Genomic DNA, 15,860 nt, shown 5'->3' on the forward strand with positions numbered 1-15,860 from the left:
CTAGTGCCACTGGGGACCACATCACCTGTGGCCCCCCCCCTCCCCCCATCCCACCTCCAGTCTCATCTCCTCCTCACTCGGCCCTGCAGCCATGCCAGCTTCTTTGCACCTTGAACATTCAGAATCCATTGTTGCCTCAGGGCCTTTGCACTGGCTGAGCTGCCTGCCGGGGTCTCTGACCCAGATACCCCTGTAGTTGGCTCGGTCTCATCATTGCCCACGCCAGAGGAAGCACCTGACTTTTCTCGAGCTTTTCACCCCAGGAAAGGACTTTTGTTCATGTTTGCAGTTAACATCTGTCCTGCCCCACACCCCACAGGTATGTGGCACGAACATGGCATGAAGGTGACTGAGGACTTATCGCTGCTGGGTGTCCAGTACCTAGAGTGGTGCCCGCACACAGCAGGTACTTGGTAAACATGTGTTCGATAAATGAATGAGGTAGTATGTGAATGAGTGAATTACATTCCTTTGTCCAATTAGCCCCTTAAGTGGGGGAGGGTTGACTCCCTAGTCTACATATCATTTGTGTGAAGAGACGTCCACCCAAGAGTAGGCTCTGGATACCCCAGAACCCCGCAGCCTCGGTGACCCCTGCCCCAGCACCAGCCCCAGCCCACTCACCCCACGGGGGTCCCATTGCTGGCCAGCTTGGAAAGTTTCGCCATAGCCTTTGAGTAGGTCTCCTCGATGGTGGCCCTGAGTAGAACAGAGAAAAGATGTGAAAGGTTCTGGGCACCCTTGGGAGACGCTCCATTCCCCTGGGCCTCTGCCCCATGGAGGCATTTTGTAATAGCAGCACCCACAGGGCGCCGCAGACAATCGTGGATGGATCCAGGAACTGAAGGCCCTCAAAGTAAAGCGTGGCCCCCGTCCTGTACAGCTTGGACGGGTCTGGCTATCCAGCCACAGAGAGAAAAACCTGGTTATCACCTTTTGAACTCTGCTCGGATTTTTTTTTTTTTTTTTAATTTATGATAGTCACAGAGAGAGAGAGAGAGGCAGAGACACAGGCAGAGGGAGAAGCAGGCTCCATGCACTGGGAGCCCGACGTGGGACTTAATCCCGGGTGTCCAGGATCACGCCCTGGGCCAAAGGCAGGCGCCAAACCGCTGCGCCACCCAGGGATCCCCCCTCTGCTCGGATTTAACGGGCGTCCACCTAGTGAGCGGCCGGGGAGCAGAAGGCTGCCTTGCAATTTGAATTTATTCTGTTTTCTGGGATACGGACGTGGGAGCATTTACACGCCGAAATGTAGATTTATTCCATCATACATGTGTTTTATCATACTCAGGGCATGAGGTTGAGTTTTCAAAATTCCCCCTGTAAGTAGGTCATATCATCGTCTCTTTGGGAGGAGGCGTCAGAAGCCTTGGAATGGTTGACGGGCGGACGTGGGGCTGCGGTGCGGAGAACCGCTGGTTAGGAGGGTCCCCCAGGTGGGGCAGGTGAGGCGTGGCCGAGGCGGGATGGGCGGGGCCAGGGCGGGGCCACGAGTAGCGGAGGCGGCGGGGGGAGGGGCTGTGGGGCGTGGCCCGGGGTGGGCGGGGCGTGGGGACCTCACCTCTCCCGGATGAAGTCAGCCAGCTCCTTGGTGGAGATGGGCCCCTGCTTCACGCTGTGGTACAGGACCTCGAAGCCATGGTTCTTCTCACCCTGCAGGGGACGGACGGGGGTGGAGACTGAGTAAAGGGGTGGAGGAGACGTCATGGTCGCCTAGCAACGGGGGCGTGGCCAGAGCAGCCAACCACAGAAGCCAACCCCTTGGTGGCAGGGATTGCTTCCGGCCTGAGCCTGTTGCCTAATGACCCCTTGGTCACAAGGATTGGCTCATGGGCCTTAAGTTGGCCCAACCAGAGAGAAGCTGGAGGTTTTGTCCCATGGCTGACGGAGAGATGCTCTCTTAAGCGGGTTGCCTCTGTCTCTTTGTGTCTCCATCTTTTTAGGTGTCTCTCTGCCTCTGTTTCTGTCTCAGTCAATCTTCCCCTGTTTTTCTGTCTGTGCCTCTCTTTTTTTTTTTTTTAATTTTATTTATTTATGATAGGCACACAGTGAGAGAGAGAGAGGCAGAGACACAGGCAGAGGGAGAAGCAGGCTCCATGCACCGGGAGCCCGACGTGGGATTCGATCCCGGGTCTCCAGGATCGCGCCCTGGGCCAAAGGCAGGCGCTAAACCGCTGCGCCACCCAGGGATCCCTGTGCCTCTCTTTAAATGTGGAGTTATGTGGGCCTAGGAGATACTGGGATCCAGGTGGAAACCATGAAATTTGTAAAGAAGTCTGAGTAAAAACTATGTTGAGTCGAGTTACTGGATCAAGCCAAGCTTGAAAGCCATATTTCCTCACAGCGTTTCACTTTTGTGAGCCAATATAACCCCTGTTGGTTAAGTCACTGTTTTCTGTTTCCCTTCCACACCAAGACTCCCTTTCTGAGATGCCCAGAGCATAGTCTGGGTCTGACGCTTCTCTCAGGACCCAGCAATGTCCAGTACAGGGTGGAGCAAAAAAAGGGCATTTGCCTTTGTTGAATAAATGAACAGATGAGTTATTCTGCTGTCATCTGGGGCTGGTGGGAACAGTGCCTCTACCTGGGTGCCTTGCACAGCACCTCTTTCCTCCCAGTTCTGGGGTCACCATGGTGGGGGACGCAAGTGCTGTGCTGTGTGATCTGGGCAAGTCACTGTCCCTCTCTGAACTTTTAGTGGCTCCTTGTTAAGATGGGACAGGGGAGTCATCCACCTCTCCTATGAGGGCGAAGCAAATGCCAAGGTGATCCACACCAGGGTCCCCCAAATCCCCAAAGGCAACCCCAGTTTTTGCGAATTCATGGCATTAGTTAACATTTTGTGCTAAGTTTGCTCATTTCTTCTCCAAATACATTGACTTAAAGAGGGAACTTTTACCATTATTCCAGTTAGAAGCCCTGGCCCCCAGACCATAATGAAAGGAATAGGAAAAAATAAGGCAGCAACTGTTTTTCTGCCAGCCAGATCCTGTGACATGTGAAGGGCATCATGTCTGAACAGTGAGTTGTTCATCAAAAAAGGGAGATGAGCTGGGGTCTGAGGACCTGGAGACAATTTAGTGCCGAACAGGCCCTTGTAAGCAAGACCAAAAGAAGAAGCCTGTGGAGAAATCCGGTGATATTTAACTCCCAACACACATCCCTGGAGTGATCCCTTTGGCAGCAGGTCCTCCGTTAACAGTGGTTTCCTCTACCTTCTTCCAACCTGCGGAGTTTACCTTCCCGCTTACCTGAAACCAGAAGGCTGAAGCCAGAAGTCACAACCTGATAATCCCTCTTGCTGCATAAATGGAGAAACTGAGGCCAAACCTGGGGCAGACACAGCACAGCCTCAAGCTCAAATCTCCCCAACAGGCACTCCTCATTCTAGCATCATTGACAGCTCCCTATTTCCTACCAGCGGCTAAGGTACAAAGCCCTTAGCTCGGAATTGTCTTTCCAATCTCATCTCCCAGCATCCTCTTGGCCTCACCGGCAAAATGGCAAGCAGTGCAAAGACATGCTGTGCCTTCCTACCACTGCACCTTTGCCTGGGCTGTTCTGCAACCCAGCTCATCGGGCTGCATCTCTTTCCACCCATCCAAATCCTTCCACATCTCAAGGATCATTTGCAGGCCCACCTCCCTCAGGAATTTTCTCAGACCCTCACTTCCCAGAATGTTCAATATTGCTCCCTCCTACTTCCCAGGAATATGTCTCAGGGCCTCCTTTTATGCACTGGGTCACTCTGAGCTGGTGACTTTACCTCTCGGCCTCAGTCTCCTCATCTGACAAATGGGGACAATGACAGCAGCCACCTCCCAGGGTCTTGGTGAGATGAGGCTGGGACAGTGCTGAACACAGGGCTTCCTGCACCGTGGTGAGGGCTCAGCAAACAGGCCCAGTGGCCCCCGCCTGCCCCACCCAGGGGATCCTCGGGTAAGGCTGCACCAGGCACTGCCGCCCAGGCCAGCATCTGGGGCTGACTTGGAGCCAACCCCTGGCCTGTTTCCCAGACCTGGCAAGGCCCCCAGTGGTATCTGCCTCTCTCAGGCTGTGCTGGCAGCGAGGGTCCCCGGAGGGCTGTCTTGGGCCTGTATCTCTTATCAGAACCTCTGGACTCCAGTCTCGTCCCTATGTCAACCTCAGAGGGATCTTTCTAACACAGCTTGATCATATCTCTCCCCTGCTCACGCTTCCCCCATGACTCCCCAGTGCCCTCTATGCATCCAGGCTGCCTTGGCCCAGTGGGACTGAGGCATCCGTATCTGGCTTGATCTCCCCTAACTGGAGCCTCCTTCAGGCCAGCCAGGGCACCAGCGCCACCCAGCAAAAAGCCACCAATACAAGCAATTGATTAAAAGAAACAGTGATAGACATCCCTGAGACCTGAGGAGGCAGGAGTTTCATCCCCTTTCCCAGATGGGATGGGAAAACTGAGGCCAAGTGACAGAAAGTCACTTGCCCAAGGGCTCCTAGCAGAGCCCAAATCAAATCCTCATCCAGTCTCTACCAGGCTATCTTGGGTGGGGAGTGCATTGGGGGTGGCTTCTATTTTCCCTCTGCTGATCTGAATTTTCTGCAGTAAGCTTGCATGCCTCCTGCAATTAAAAAGCATTTGAAATAAATGTAGGTGCCTCATACCATTAAACAGAATTTAAAATAAATGTAGGTGCCGCTGTCAGGGTTCCAAAATGTGGGCAACAATTGATCATCAAACAGGCAATCCCCTTACAAAGAGGCCCCAAAGGGGGCTCGGAGAGGAGTGGGCCCCTTGCTGGGGTCACACGCGGGTGAGAAAGTGGAGGTCAGGTCCCATCTCCCTTCTGCTCTCTCCCCCCACCCCTCTCCGCAGGTGGCAAGGGGGGTGAGGCCCCTTTAAGAAAGCAAGTGGCAGTAAGAGGAGCCCCAGCTGGGGAGGGAGCAGGCCTGTTGCCAGGGGCAACCAGTTGCCTAGCAACAAGCTTCCTTTCCAGGAGCTCAGGGCCCTACTGGGGAAGGGGCTTTCAGCCCTGGTCCTCCCTAGACTCTTCTGTTCACACATCCTCTGTGGCTCCTCATTAGGCCGGCCCTGTAAGTGTGTCCCTGTGCCCTCAACTAGTCACCTGTGTCCCACTTCTGGGCTTCTGCTCAGGCTGTTCCCCCTGCCTGGAACATCTTTCTGACCTCTTGGAAAATCTCACCCCTCAAAGCCCACAGCAAACATGGCTCAGTGTCCTGGCCCCTCCTCTGGTTGCCCCCCAGGCTGGGCCCAGCCCTGACCCTGCGGGGCTGAAGGTTTCTGGCTGGCTCTCTGTCTCCCAGAGTGCAAGCTCCTCGGGGTCAGAGCCAGGACGAAGCCTTCAGAGGAGCCTTAGCACCTTCCACAGTCGGTTGGGTGTGGAGTGGTGGTGGTGGGGAGGGAGGGAGGGAATGAAGGGAGGAATGAAAACAAGTGTGTCTCGCTCAGCTCCCTGGAGTCATAGTATGAGGTCCCCAGCCCAGAAGGCAGAAGAGTGAGGGGGCCACTCCCTAGTGGCCCAAGTCAAGAAACCCCCCAAATCTCCAGAATGGGAAAGACGTGGAAATTCCCTGGCTGAAATGACCCTGGATCCTGGAATTTTGGCCTGGCCCTGGGTTCGAGCCCTGATGCTACATTTGCTCACCAGGCAGCTTGAAAAGAGAATCCTACTCTGGGCCTCAGTTTCTCCATTGTTCAAGCTATGACTTGCCCAAGTCATAGCTCCAGGGTCACAAGGCCCGTGAGGTCAGAGGATATAGACACAAACCCAGCCTGACTCCTTCCACTTTACCTTCTATACCTTGCTGACCCTCCACTTGTCCAAGGCTCTGCCTATAAGCTGTCAAGTCCCCCCATCTCCATAAAAGCCCTTCCAGGGGCCCCCATCAAAATAAAAGTGGGTCTTACCCAAAAATGCTCTCCAAAATACGACATCCTGATGCCCTCTGTGGAGACCCCTGCAGGCTCCTGTTTAGTGCCTGTCCAAAGAGAAAAGCAAATTTGAGCTGCAAAGCCATGGCCAGCTTGGACCTGAAGAGGGGAAATTCCAATTGTCCTCCCCGTGGAGGAGGAAGAGAGATGATAGAGGAGGAACCAAAAGCCCCAGGCTGGGAGCATGCCGGGGCCCCTGAGATGATTCATCCTTAGGCCTGGCCCCTAAGCAACCTCCATTCTAGGGGGACAAATATGGATCTAGATGCCCCAGGTCCTGTGGGATCAGAGCTGGGCTGGATAGAGGGATAGGGGCCCAGTCTAGAGGGAGCCTACTCTAGAGGAAGGGGCATGGGAGTTGGGGTTTTTTAATACAAATAGGAGTTCACTGGGAGGGGGGCAGCAGAGTACTGGATGAGCCCCAGCCTAAGCAGAAAATCTCAGGGCCATTTCACAGATGGGAAAACTGAGGCCTCCCTATAGAAGAGAAGCCACTTGCCAAGGTCACAGAGCCAGGAAATGACAGTAGGTTCACACCCTGGGCCAACTGATCAAGACCTGAGCACTCAGCACCACGCTGGGCAGCTCCTATGGGAAAGAGTCTGCTGAGAAATGGACACTGGGACTATGATCAGGCACAAGGGGGTCGGGGTCCCTCCAGTGTCCCCAAGGATCCCTTGGGGTCTCCTAAATCCCTCTACAATGGTCCCCATCTTATGCACACTCCTGGGCTAGACAATGCACCCCTCACCATGATGACCCAGCTGATAGTGGAGCCCCTATGGGTCCTAACCCTGACTCCCAGAAGCCAGTGTCTGAGTCACTATGCAGCTCTGTGCCTCAGTTTTCCCATCTGCAAAACAAGAGGGGATGCCTCGAAGGGGTCTTGCTGGGGAAATCCAGGCCTCCCTGAAGAGGGGGCTGGGCCAAGCCGCCTGGCGAGGGAGGGACACTTGGTGTCCTTGGCACGTTCTGGACTTTGGGCTTGTCACAGGAGCCCGCAGGCCTCATCCATAATTCATGACCCCTCGGGGAGCTCGGCAGCAGCTGGGAGCCCAGGAGGCACAGTGGCAGCAGGGACAGGGCTGGTGACCACAAATGGGCAAGCTCCTCGGGCTTCACAAGGAAAGGACCAAGCAAGGACCTCAGAGGAGGCTGCCTTCACCGAGACTCAGTTTATCTAATCTTGAAAGTGAGTTTAACTGGAACCATTACCCAGGTTCCTTGACTTCTATGAGTTACCCAGCAGCCACCATGTGCCCACATGGCAAAGACAATGCCAGGGTCCATGAGATAATCCAGTCCTGAGACTGGTCCCTGAGAAGTCCCCAGCTGAGGGGTAGAGAGCTGGGCGCAGACACACCGGTCCTGCAGGCTCAGGGCTGGGCCAAATGGAAGAAGGGGCTGTGGGAACCTGGACCGAAGGAGGGGGCCATGGGAGTTGGGGTGCTGAAGCATGAATAAGAGTTCACCAGACAAAAAATTATTCAATTTCACAAATATTCCCAATGACCCCCCCTGTGCTGGGTGATGCAGGGGCCCCTGAGAAAACCGTCACTGGCACTGTCCCTGAGGAAACCCAGTTTGGTAGGGGGGCATGCTGGGCTGACATCCGAAAAGGATTAAAGCTCTAAAATTCCCATCTCCTGTCTTCATTTCTGTCCAGGATTTAGGCCTCGAGCATCTCCAAATCCCTCAGAGCTTCGCTGACTGATACGGGAACCACTAACCTGGTGTGGTGACTTCATTAGAATGTATGTAAAATTAAATACCATTAACCTCCCCCAGCTCCTCAGTTGGGCCAGCCTTGCTTTCAGGGCTCAGCAGCCACACGGGCCTGGTGGCCGCCCTATCGGACAGCACAGGTAGAGAAAGTTGTGCTAGAAGATGCTTCTTAGAGGATCCAAGGAGCCACCGGGCCCAAGTTCCCCAGGAACCGAGGATCTCACTACTGTTTTCGCAACTCCCGTTAGATGGCCCCTCCCCCCACAATGCACCGAGGGCCAGTCCGTACCCAACTCCCCCAACAGGTACGGCTCCCTCAACCTTCACAGCCACACCGTGGGACCCAATCGCACCTTTACAGATGCAGAAACTGAGGCACAGAATAGTAACTCAAGTCCCGGGGGGTGCTGTGATTTTGTCCCTGGCCTGTCTGCCAAAAGAACGCCTGTTTGGAACCACCTAGTGTGGCTCTGGGTCTCTGTGTCCCCTCTGCTCCCCCACAACCAGTCCCACGGCTCAGAACCCCAATGGGGGGCAGGGGGGCAGAGCGAAGGGTGGCCCTCCCGCAGGCTCCTGCCCGGCCCAGGAAGTGACACCTGCTGTGTCTCTCGGAAACCCCAGGCCAGGCAGAGGGGCCCCTCCTTCTATTCCTGAGGGGGGCGAGGGAAGGCAATGGGGTGGGGGGGGGCTCCTCCTGACAGGGCTCAAACTCACCGGACAGGGCAGCGAGCAGGGCTGGGGCCCCTGACAGACAGGGTGGGCACCAGGAGATGGCCACGCGGCCCCTGCCACTTCCGTCAGCACCAAGCGGAGGCCTGTGTGCGTGGGGGGGACAGGAAGCTCACCCTGCCCCGCCTACCGCCCAACCGCCACCTCACCTCCCCCACCAGGCCCGCACCCCTGGGACTTCTCAGGCACTGGGCCAGCCACAGATGGGTAAACTGAGGCACCTGAGCCTAGGGGCCCCCAGCCTGGGGCTGTTATTACCCAACAAATAATAATCATGATGACAGTGGTGAAATTATAGCAGGCCACACACTGCGTCCATCCTGGGCTAAGCTTTTCCACGGCTCACCATCCCCATCCCCGGGTGGGTGACCGATTCACAGAGGGGGACCCAAGGCTCAGAGAGGGGAGTGTAACATGCTCGTGTCTGCACAGCTGACACTCAAAACCCAGGGCTGCGTGACAATGTTCATGGGCCCCTTCCTCTAAATAATTAAAAAAAAAAAAAAAAAGACTTCAAACTATATGTTACAAATTGCCTTGGCACAGAGATGAATATATTAATAGTATGTGTTAAAATGAATTCGTTAAGAATAAGTAAATAAATAAATAAATAAATAAATAAATAAATAAATAAAATGTATTCTTTGACCCCCAAGCCCATGTTTTTTCCCTTCTGATTCTGAAAGAAGTTAAAACATCTTATCTTTCATGGGCCTCTGAAAGTGCCGTGTCCAAGACATGGAGGCCTCTCTACCTGATGGAGAAAATAGCTTTGCTCCAACCCAGGACTCTGGGCCTCCACAGCACCAGGGCAAAGCCCAAAGCTGGACAGGGACTTGCCCAAGGTCACACAGCAGGCAGTCAGCTGGACCAGGATGCCCCCCATCCTCTGGAAGCGGAGAGGAGTCCTGGGGGGCGGGGGCAGGTGTCTGACAGCCCCAGGTGCTGCCTGGAGATTCTGCTTTCCCAGCACCAATTCCCCAAAACCCACAGCTCTGCGCAGGGTCGAGCATGTGAGCAGGCCCAGGAACAGATAAAACAAGACAGGACTGGAGTCAGCAAAGGCAGAGCTCACTGGCTCTAAGCCACCTGTCCAGAGCCCTGACCTCCTGCTGTGACCTTGGGCCTACCCTGACCTCTGTGCCTCCAGGGTCCTATGAAACAGGCTCTGACATTTTGCTCCTCCTGGACACTAGTGTGTGCATAGTGGGGGGCCAGTCTGAGATTTTTCTCTCCCTTTCCAGTGACTAGCCAGCCTTGTGGCCGCGCTGTTTCAATGACCTGTCCTGTCAGGAGCCTCCTCCCTTCGCCACCGGCCACCAGTGACCTTTACACAATCTGGCTCGACTCTTACAATGGCGCTTCGAGGCAGTGTCTCATCTTGACCATCACCCCAATGGGGAAACTGAGGCACATGCCCCATGTCGCACAGTGACCAGGCTGTCAAGCTCAGTAATTTTTCCATCCTCCGCCACTAGTCTCCTCCCTTTATCATCTCTTTGGCAAACACCTATTGAGCGCCAACTGTGTACCTAACTGGCGGGCTCTAGAGACGCAGCTGGCAACACCCTGGCAGGCTCCCCTCTCTCCTCCCTTCTCCCTGTCAGCTGTGACCTCATTTATGATCGCTAATATTGTAATTAGTATTATAATGACCGTGTCTGTATTTACAGGGCTCCCGTCTTCCCACGTCTCCTCTGATCTTCCAAGGGGGATCCAGCCCATTTCACAGGAGAATATACCGAGGCCCAGGGGGGCAAAGCCACACACGGGAGGAATCAGTTTGAACCTGGTGGTGTTGGACTCCCAGCTCTGAGCTCACCCCTGTGCCCACCGCAGAGTCAGGGGACAGGCTGGCCTGGTGCCTTCCACCTCCTCCTACCCGCCACCCCACCCATGGAACCGGCTCACCCCTGGCGTGGGTGACAATATATGGGTCAGGGTGTGCCCCAGGCAGTCCCACCGGTAAGACGAGGGCGGTGGAGCCCCTATTCCAATGATTGCAGCCGGGTAACATGTTTTACTCTCTGGCAGAACAGCCCTTGCAGCAAGGCCAGAGTGACCACGAATCCATTTTGCAGCACCATAAACTGAGGTTCAGAGGCTAGCAAGGCATGTCAGGGGGTCTCCAAACCCATTGCCCTCTCACCCCCAAACCACATCTTAAGTGAAGTAGGGAGTTATAGTTTGGTATATGGTGGGGTGTGTGGGTTCAGAATCTGTAGAGAATACAGCCTCTCAAGCCCTCATCCCTATTTTCAAAGGAGAAAACCAAGGCTCACAGAGGTGCTGTCACCTGCCCAAGGTCACCAGTGAGGCAGGTCCATCAAAGCTGCCTCCTGGTCCCCACTGCGGCTGGGGCAGGCAACTCCCAGATTTGAGGCAGATGGAGGGGCCGCCCACCCCACAACCCTCCTCCGCACCCCACTCGCAGTCAGCCTCCGGCGAGATCCTAATTTACCTCGATTTATTTTAATCCCAGAGAACAGATGCTGCTGCCCACCCCCCACTGAGGCAGGGACCACCCCCAAGTCCTTGCTTCAGGCCCTCCCAGGCCTGGCCTGGCCCGTCCCAGAGAGGCAAGGCACCCCACACTGACCCCCTCCCCAGAATTCCAACTTTGGGGGTCCCTGCAGAGGATGACAGTGAAACGCCCCCCACCTCATCCTTGCGGTAGGGGACTGGGATAGAACAGTCTAGAGGAGAGGCCCGGGGACCCCCAGCTCCTCCTCCAGGCCCATCACGGTTCACAGTGGAGAAAAAGGGAAGGGGCTTCTTCCATCTTGGTCCTCAGGGGTCTGCAGACCAGAGGTGGAAAGAGGGAAATTGAGCGTGGTCTCCACTTCGGCTGTCTGGGTCCCAGGCTGGAGGGAGAGCGGCGCCCCCATCTTTGCAGCCCTGGAACCTACACCCAGATCCAGGCTTAGAATAAAGGGATTTGGGGAGGGGTCTCACGTCATAGCCACCATCCTGCACGCTCCGGTTCTAGGCCAGGAGACGGGGGACTTGGAGAGGGGTCCCTGTCTCCCTCCGCAGGCCCTGGATGATGGTCTCTGGGAGGCCAGGGGCCCACCGCGCAGCCCCCAACCCCCAGCTCGCCATCCCTCCTGCCCCGCCGCGCCTTTGCCCCCAGTGGCCTCCGGGGCTACCGGGCGCGGTGCGCATGAGGGGCTGCGCGGGCCAGGGGACTCGGGGGGTCCCGAGGACAGCACTCACCTCCCGAGCTCCGGCCGAGCCCCGCGCCCGCCGCCACCTGCGGCTCGGTCTCTGACACCCGAGCCCGCCCCGCCCCTACCTCCGCGGCTGCGGCGCGGCTGCCGCCTGGCTCCGCCCCCGGGGCGTGGCGTCGAGAGTCCCCACCCACCAGACGGCCCCCGGAGGCGGGGGCGGGGCTGGAGCCCGCGCGGCCCGCCATTGGGCCATTTAGGCGGCCGGCTCCGTCAGTCCGGAGAGCTGATTGGCTGATCCAGAGATGAGGCTGCTTTTTTTTTTTTCTCATTACCCCCCACTTCCACCACCCGCAGTGTATTTGCATAAGTTAAAGCAACAGGCTCCTCTCCCGCCACCGGAGACCCAGGGGGAGGGCGAAGGGGTGAGCAGTTTATCGGGGTCCCACCGTGTGCCGGGCACTGAGCGGGGCTCATGTGAGGTCCCCACAGGCTTGCGGGCGGGACGTCATTGATTCCCATTTTACAGATGGAGAAAAACACCGTGGAGGCAGGAACTTGCCAGGAGGCCACACGGCAAGCCCACATCCTTGGGGGCAGTCTCAGGGAGCTGGCCCCAGGACTGGGAAGAGCTATCCCCAAGAATGCTGTCTTGCCACAAATCAGAAAGGCTTTCGTCCCCCACACCTGGGCCCTCATAAAATGAGATGTCAAATGCCCCTTGCCGTTCAACCCTTCATTGAAACACTGGGGTGACCTCCCGCCTCAGGCTTGCTCCCCCATCAGCAACCCCAGCTCAGTAAGGGCAGCTCAGGAGCGTGGGCCAGAGGCCCTGGAGTCTCACAGTCTTCTCTTCCTGACCTCCACGCTGTTCCTACTGGCCCCGTGTCTCTGAAACACCCCACTTCGTCCATTTTTCTTGTTTTTTTAATTTTAAAAAATATTTTATTTATTTATTTATTTATTTATTTATTTATTTATTTATTATTTATTTATTTATTTATTCATGAGAGATACACAGAGAGAGAGACACAGGCAGAGGGAGAAGCAGGCTCCATGCAGGGCCCCCGATGTAGGACTCAATTCCAGGTCTTCAGGATCAGGCCCTGGGCTGAAGGCGGTGCTAAACCGCTGAGCCACTGGGGCTGCCCCTCGTCCATTTTTCTGTATGCCCCGGTGGCAAGAGACCAGGCCTGTAGGCTGCCTCTGCTTCCTACTTGGGTCTCTTGTTGCCTCCACCCCTGCCCCTAACAGTCCCTGCTCCCCTGGCAACTATAGATGTGTTTTTTTGTTTGTTTATTTGTTTATAATAAATGAGTTATTTTATTATTTTTATTTTATTTTATTTAAAGATTTTATTTGTTCACTCATGAGAGACACACAGAGAGATAGGCAGAGACACAGGCAGAGGGAGAAGCACACTCCATGCCAGGACCCCGATGTGAGACTCTGTCTCAGGACCCCAGGATGGGATCATGACCTGAGCCGAAGGCCGACACTCAACTGCTGAGCCACTCAGGCGTCCCTAAACGATTTATTTTAGAGCTGTTTTCAATCTACGGGTTGTTTTTTTTTTTTTTTAAGATTTTATTCATTCATTCATGACAGACACACAGAGAGAGAGGCAGAGACACAAGCAGAGAGAGAAGCAGGCTCCATGCAGGGAGCCTGACGTGGGACCGGATCCCGGGACTCCAGGATCACACCCTGGGCTGAAGGCAGGGGCCAAACCGTTGAGCCACCCAGGGATCCCCTCAATTTACGGAATTATTATGAAGATAGTACAGAGTTCTTATGTACCCCACACCCAATTTCCCCCCCTTTTTTAAGATTTTATTTATTTATTCATGAGAGACAGAGAGAGAGAGAGAGAGAGAGAGAGGCAGAGACATAGTCAGAGAGAGAAGCAGGCTCCACGCAGGGAGCCCAGTGTGGGACTCGATCCCAGGACCCCAGGGATCATGCCCTGAGCCGAAGACAGATGCTCAACCGTTGAGCCACCCAGGCGTCCCCAATTTTCCCTATTATTAGCACCTTTCATTAATATAGTACATTTGTCAGAATTAGTGAACCGATAATGGGACATTATTATTAACTAAAGTCCATATATTATTCAGATTTTCTCCACTTTCCCTAGTATCCTTTCTCTGTCCCAGGACTCCACATTACATATAGTCATCCAGTCCCCTTAAACACCTCTGGGGTGAGACAGTTTCTCAGACTTTCTTGGGTTGTTGTTGTTGTTGTTGTTGTTGTTGTTGTTTTTAAAGATTTCATGTGTTTATTCATGAAAGACACAAAGAAAGGGCAGAGACTTAGGCAGAGGGAGAAGCAGATTCCTCATAGGGATTCGATCTCCAGGCCTGGGATCACTACCTGAGCCAAAGGCAGACAGATGCTCAACTGCTAAGCCACCCAGGCTTCCCGGACTTTTTGGTTTTTGATGACCTCACCAGTTTTGTTTTTTTTTTTTTTTTTAATTTTTATTTATTTATGGTAGTCACACAGAGAGAGAGAGAGAGGCGCAGAGACACAGGCAGAGGGAGAAGCAGGCTCCATGCACCGGGAGCCCGATGTGGGATTCGATCCCGGGTCTCCAGGATCGCGCCCTGGGACAAAGGCAGGCGCCAAACCGCTGCGCCACCCAGGGATCCCGACCTCACCAGTTTTGAGAAGAACTAGTCAGGTGCCTTGTGGGAAATCCCCCATTTGTGGTTTGTTGGTGTCTTTTCAGGGCCCTGGGGTGACAGCTTTGAGGAGGACTACAGAGGTGAAGTGCTCTGCTTGTCACACCAAGTCCACAGGACATGCCATGGGTATGACTCTTCACTATGATGTTGACCTGGATCACCTGCCTGAAGTGGCCTCTGTCAAGTGTCTCCACTGTGGAGCGACTCTCTTCCTCCTGTTGATGCTGTGCCCTATGGAAGGAAGTCACCATGGGCCACCCACACACAATGGATGGGGAGTCACACTTCTCCCCACAAATTATTCTGAATTCCTCTCTTCTCCCTGTTTATCTCTTTGATCATTCACATCAGTATGGACTTATGAATATTTATTTTGTATGTTGAGTTAAAATCTAATATTACTTTATTGAGTTTTTTGCTCAAATGGTTTCAGCTTTGGTCATCAGAAGCTCAGGAGTCTTTGACATGCCCCCATCCCCCGCCGTGGTTTTCCCCTCTTAACACGGCCTTACTTTGTCCCTACAAAATGCATCACGCTCATCTCATATATTTCCTGCCCCTCATCCTAGAATCAGCCTTTCCTAGGAGCAGCTCAGTGCGTTTTGCTGGAGAATATAGTAGTCTCCCCTTTTGCACAGTGTCAGTGGTCTGTGATCAACCGCAGTCCAGAAGCAGATGATAGTCCTGACATATGGTCAGAAGGTCAACAACAGCCTCATGCTACAGCACAAAGCCTGCGTCATTCACCTAGCTTCATGTCCTCACGTGGGCATTTTATCATCTCGCATCATCACAAGAAGGGCGAGTATAGGACAAGATGAGAATTTGAGAGAGAGAGATCACATTCACATAACTTCTATTACAATATATTGTCATAATGTGCCTAATTTATAAATTAAACTTTAGCACAGGTATATACGCACAGGAGAAATCATAGTATAGATCTAGGGTTCGGTACTACCCGTGGTTTCAGGCACCCACTGGGGATCCTGGCACGTATAACCCCCAGACAAGAGGGACACTGCTGTGCTAACACAAACAGAGATCTAGGCATTAGCTGTGCTGCTTGCTACTGGGGTGGGGGTGGGGGTCATTGCTTCTAGGCCCTCACAGCTGACAGAGCAAGGACACAAAATGTGTATATGATCTGTATATATACACAGACCTGTATCTCCATATATAACTGTGTATCTATATTAAGTTACACATGAATTCATGCAGATGTCTCCACGCCTAATCCATTAGCAAATGGATTCTTCTAGACTCCTTCCTTTGTCTGTCTCTAGCCTCTTACTGCAACAGTGAGAAATCTGGCTCCCACCCTCCACCCTCTGTTTGCTTAATTGCTCCAGTGTAGATATGTGGTGGTGGCTTCAGGATGTTGACCGGTGCCCACGGGTGAGGGTTTCAGACAGATGGAGGGATCACTTCCTTTCCAGCTCCAAACCATCCCCTAGGGCTTGGCATTCTCAGGAAAGACGCCGCACCCTCCCCGTAACCCTCTAGAGCTGTGTAGCAGAAGCCTGTGCACAGCCCTGTCCTGTCTCTGACCAAATCAGTCTCACTTCAGGGCCTTTGCCCCTGCTGTGCCCTGGGCTGGATTGTTCTCCCCCA

The 15,860-nt window shown here is 54.1% G+C and overlaps 1 protein-coding gene and 1 long non-coding RNA gene across 7 annotated transcripts in view; one reads left to right on the forward strand and one right to left on the reverse strand.

Moving 5' to 3' along the window:
- FCHO1 (FCH and mu domain containing endocytic adaptor 1) overlaps window positions 1–11,704 on the reverse strand; it is a 26,892-nt gene extending 15,188 nt beyond the window's left edge. For 2 of the 6 annotated variants that reach the window (XM_025458001.3, XM_025457998.3), the window contains exons 1-4: window positions 11,606–11,703; window positions 5,912–5,982; window positions 1,565–1,656; window positions 625–699 (exon numbers count right to left, since the gene is read on the reverse strand). In XM_025458001.3, the coding sequence (XP_025313786.1) occupies window positions 625–699; window positions 1,565–1,656; window positions 5,912–5,938 (194 nt within the window). In that variant the 5' untranslated portion in view covers window positions 5,939–5,982; window positions 11,606–11,703. Of the gene's footprint in view, window positions 1–624; window positions 700–1,564; window positions 1,657–3,254; window positions 3,334–5,911; window positions 5,983–8,374; window positions 8,486–11,605 lie in introns of those variants that run through there. The other 4 variants (XM_025457999.3, XM_025457996.3, XM_025458002.3 and 1 more) reach the window with 4 other exon arrangements.
- LOC112666724 (uncharacterized) lies at window positions 4,961–14,652 on the forward strand. Its single transcript, XR_003140950.3, has 4 exons — window positions 4,961–5,076; window positions 7,602–7,689; window positions 10,063–10,354; window positions 14,291–14,652. It is a non-coding gene; the product is annotated as an uncharacterized LOC112666724 (long non-coding RNA).
- Window positions 14,653–15,860: the final 1,208 nt, after the last annotated feature.

The sequence above is a fragment of the Canis lupus genome, chromosome 20, assembly GCF_003254725.2.
Source record: "Canis lupus dingo isolate Sandy chromosome 20, ASM325472v2, whole genome shotgun sequence".
NCBI classification, from domain to species: Eukaryota; Metazoa; Chordata; class Mammalia; order Carnivora; family Canidae; genus Canis; species Canis lupus.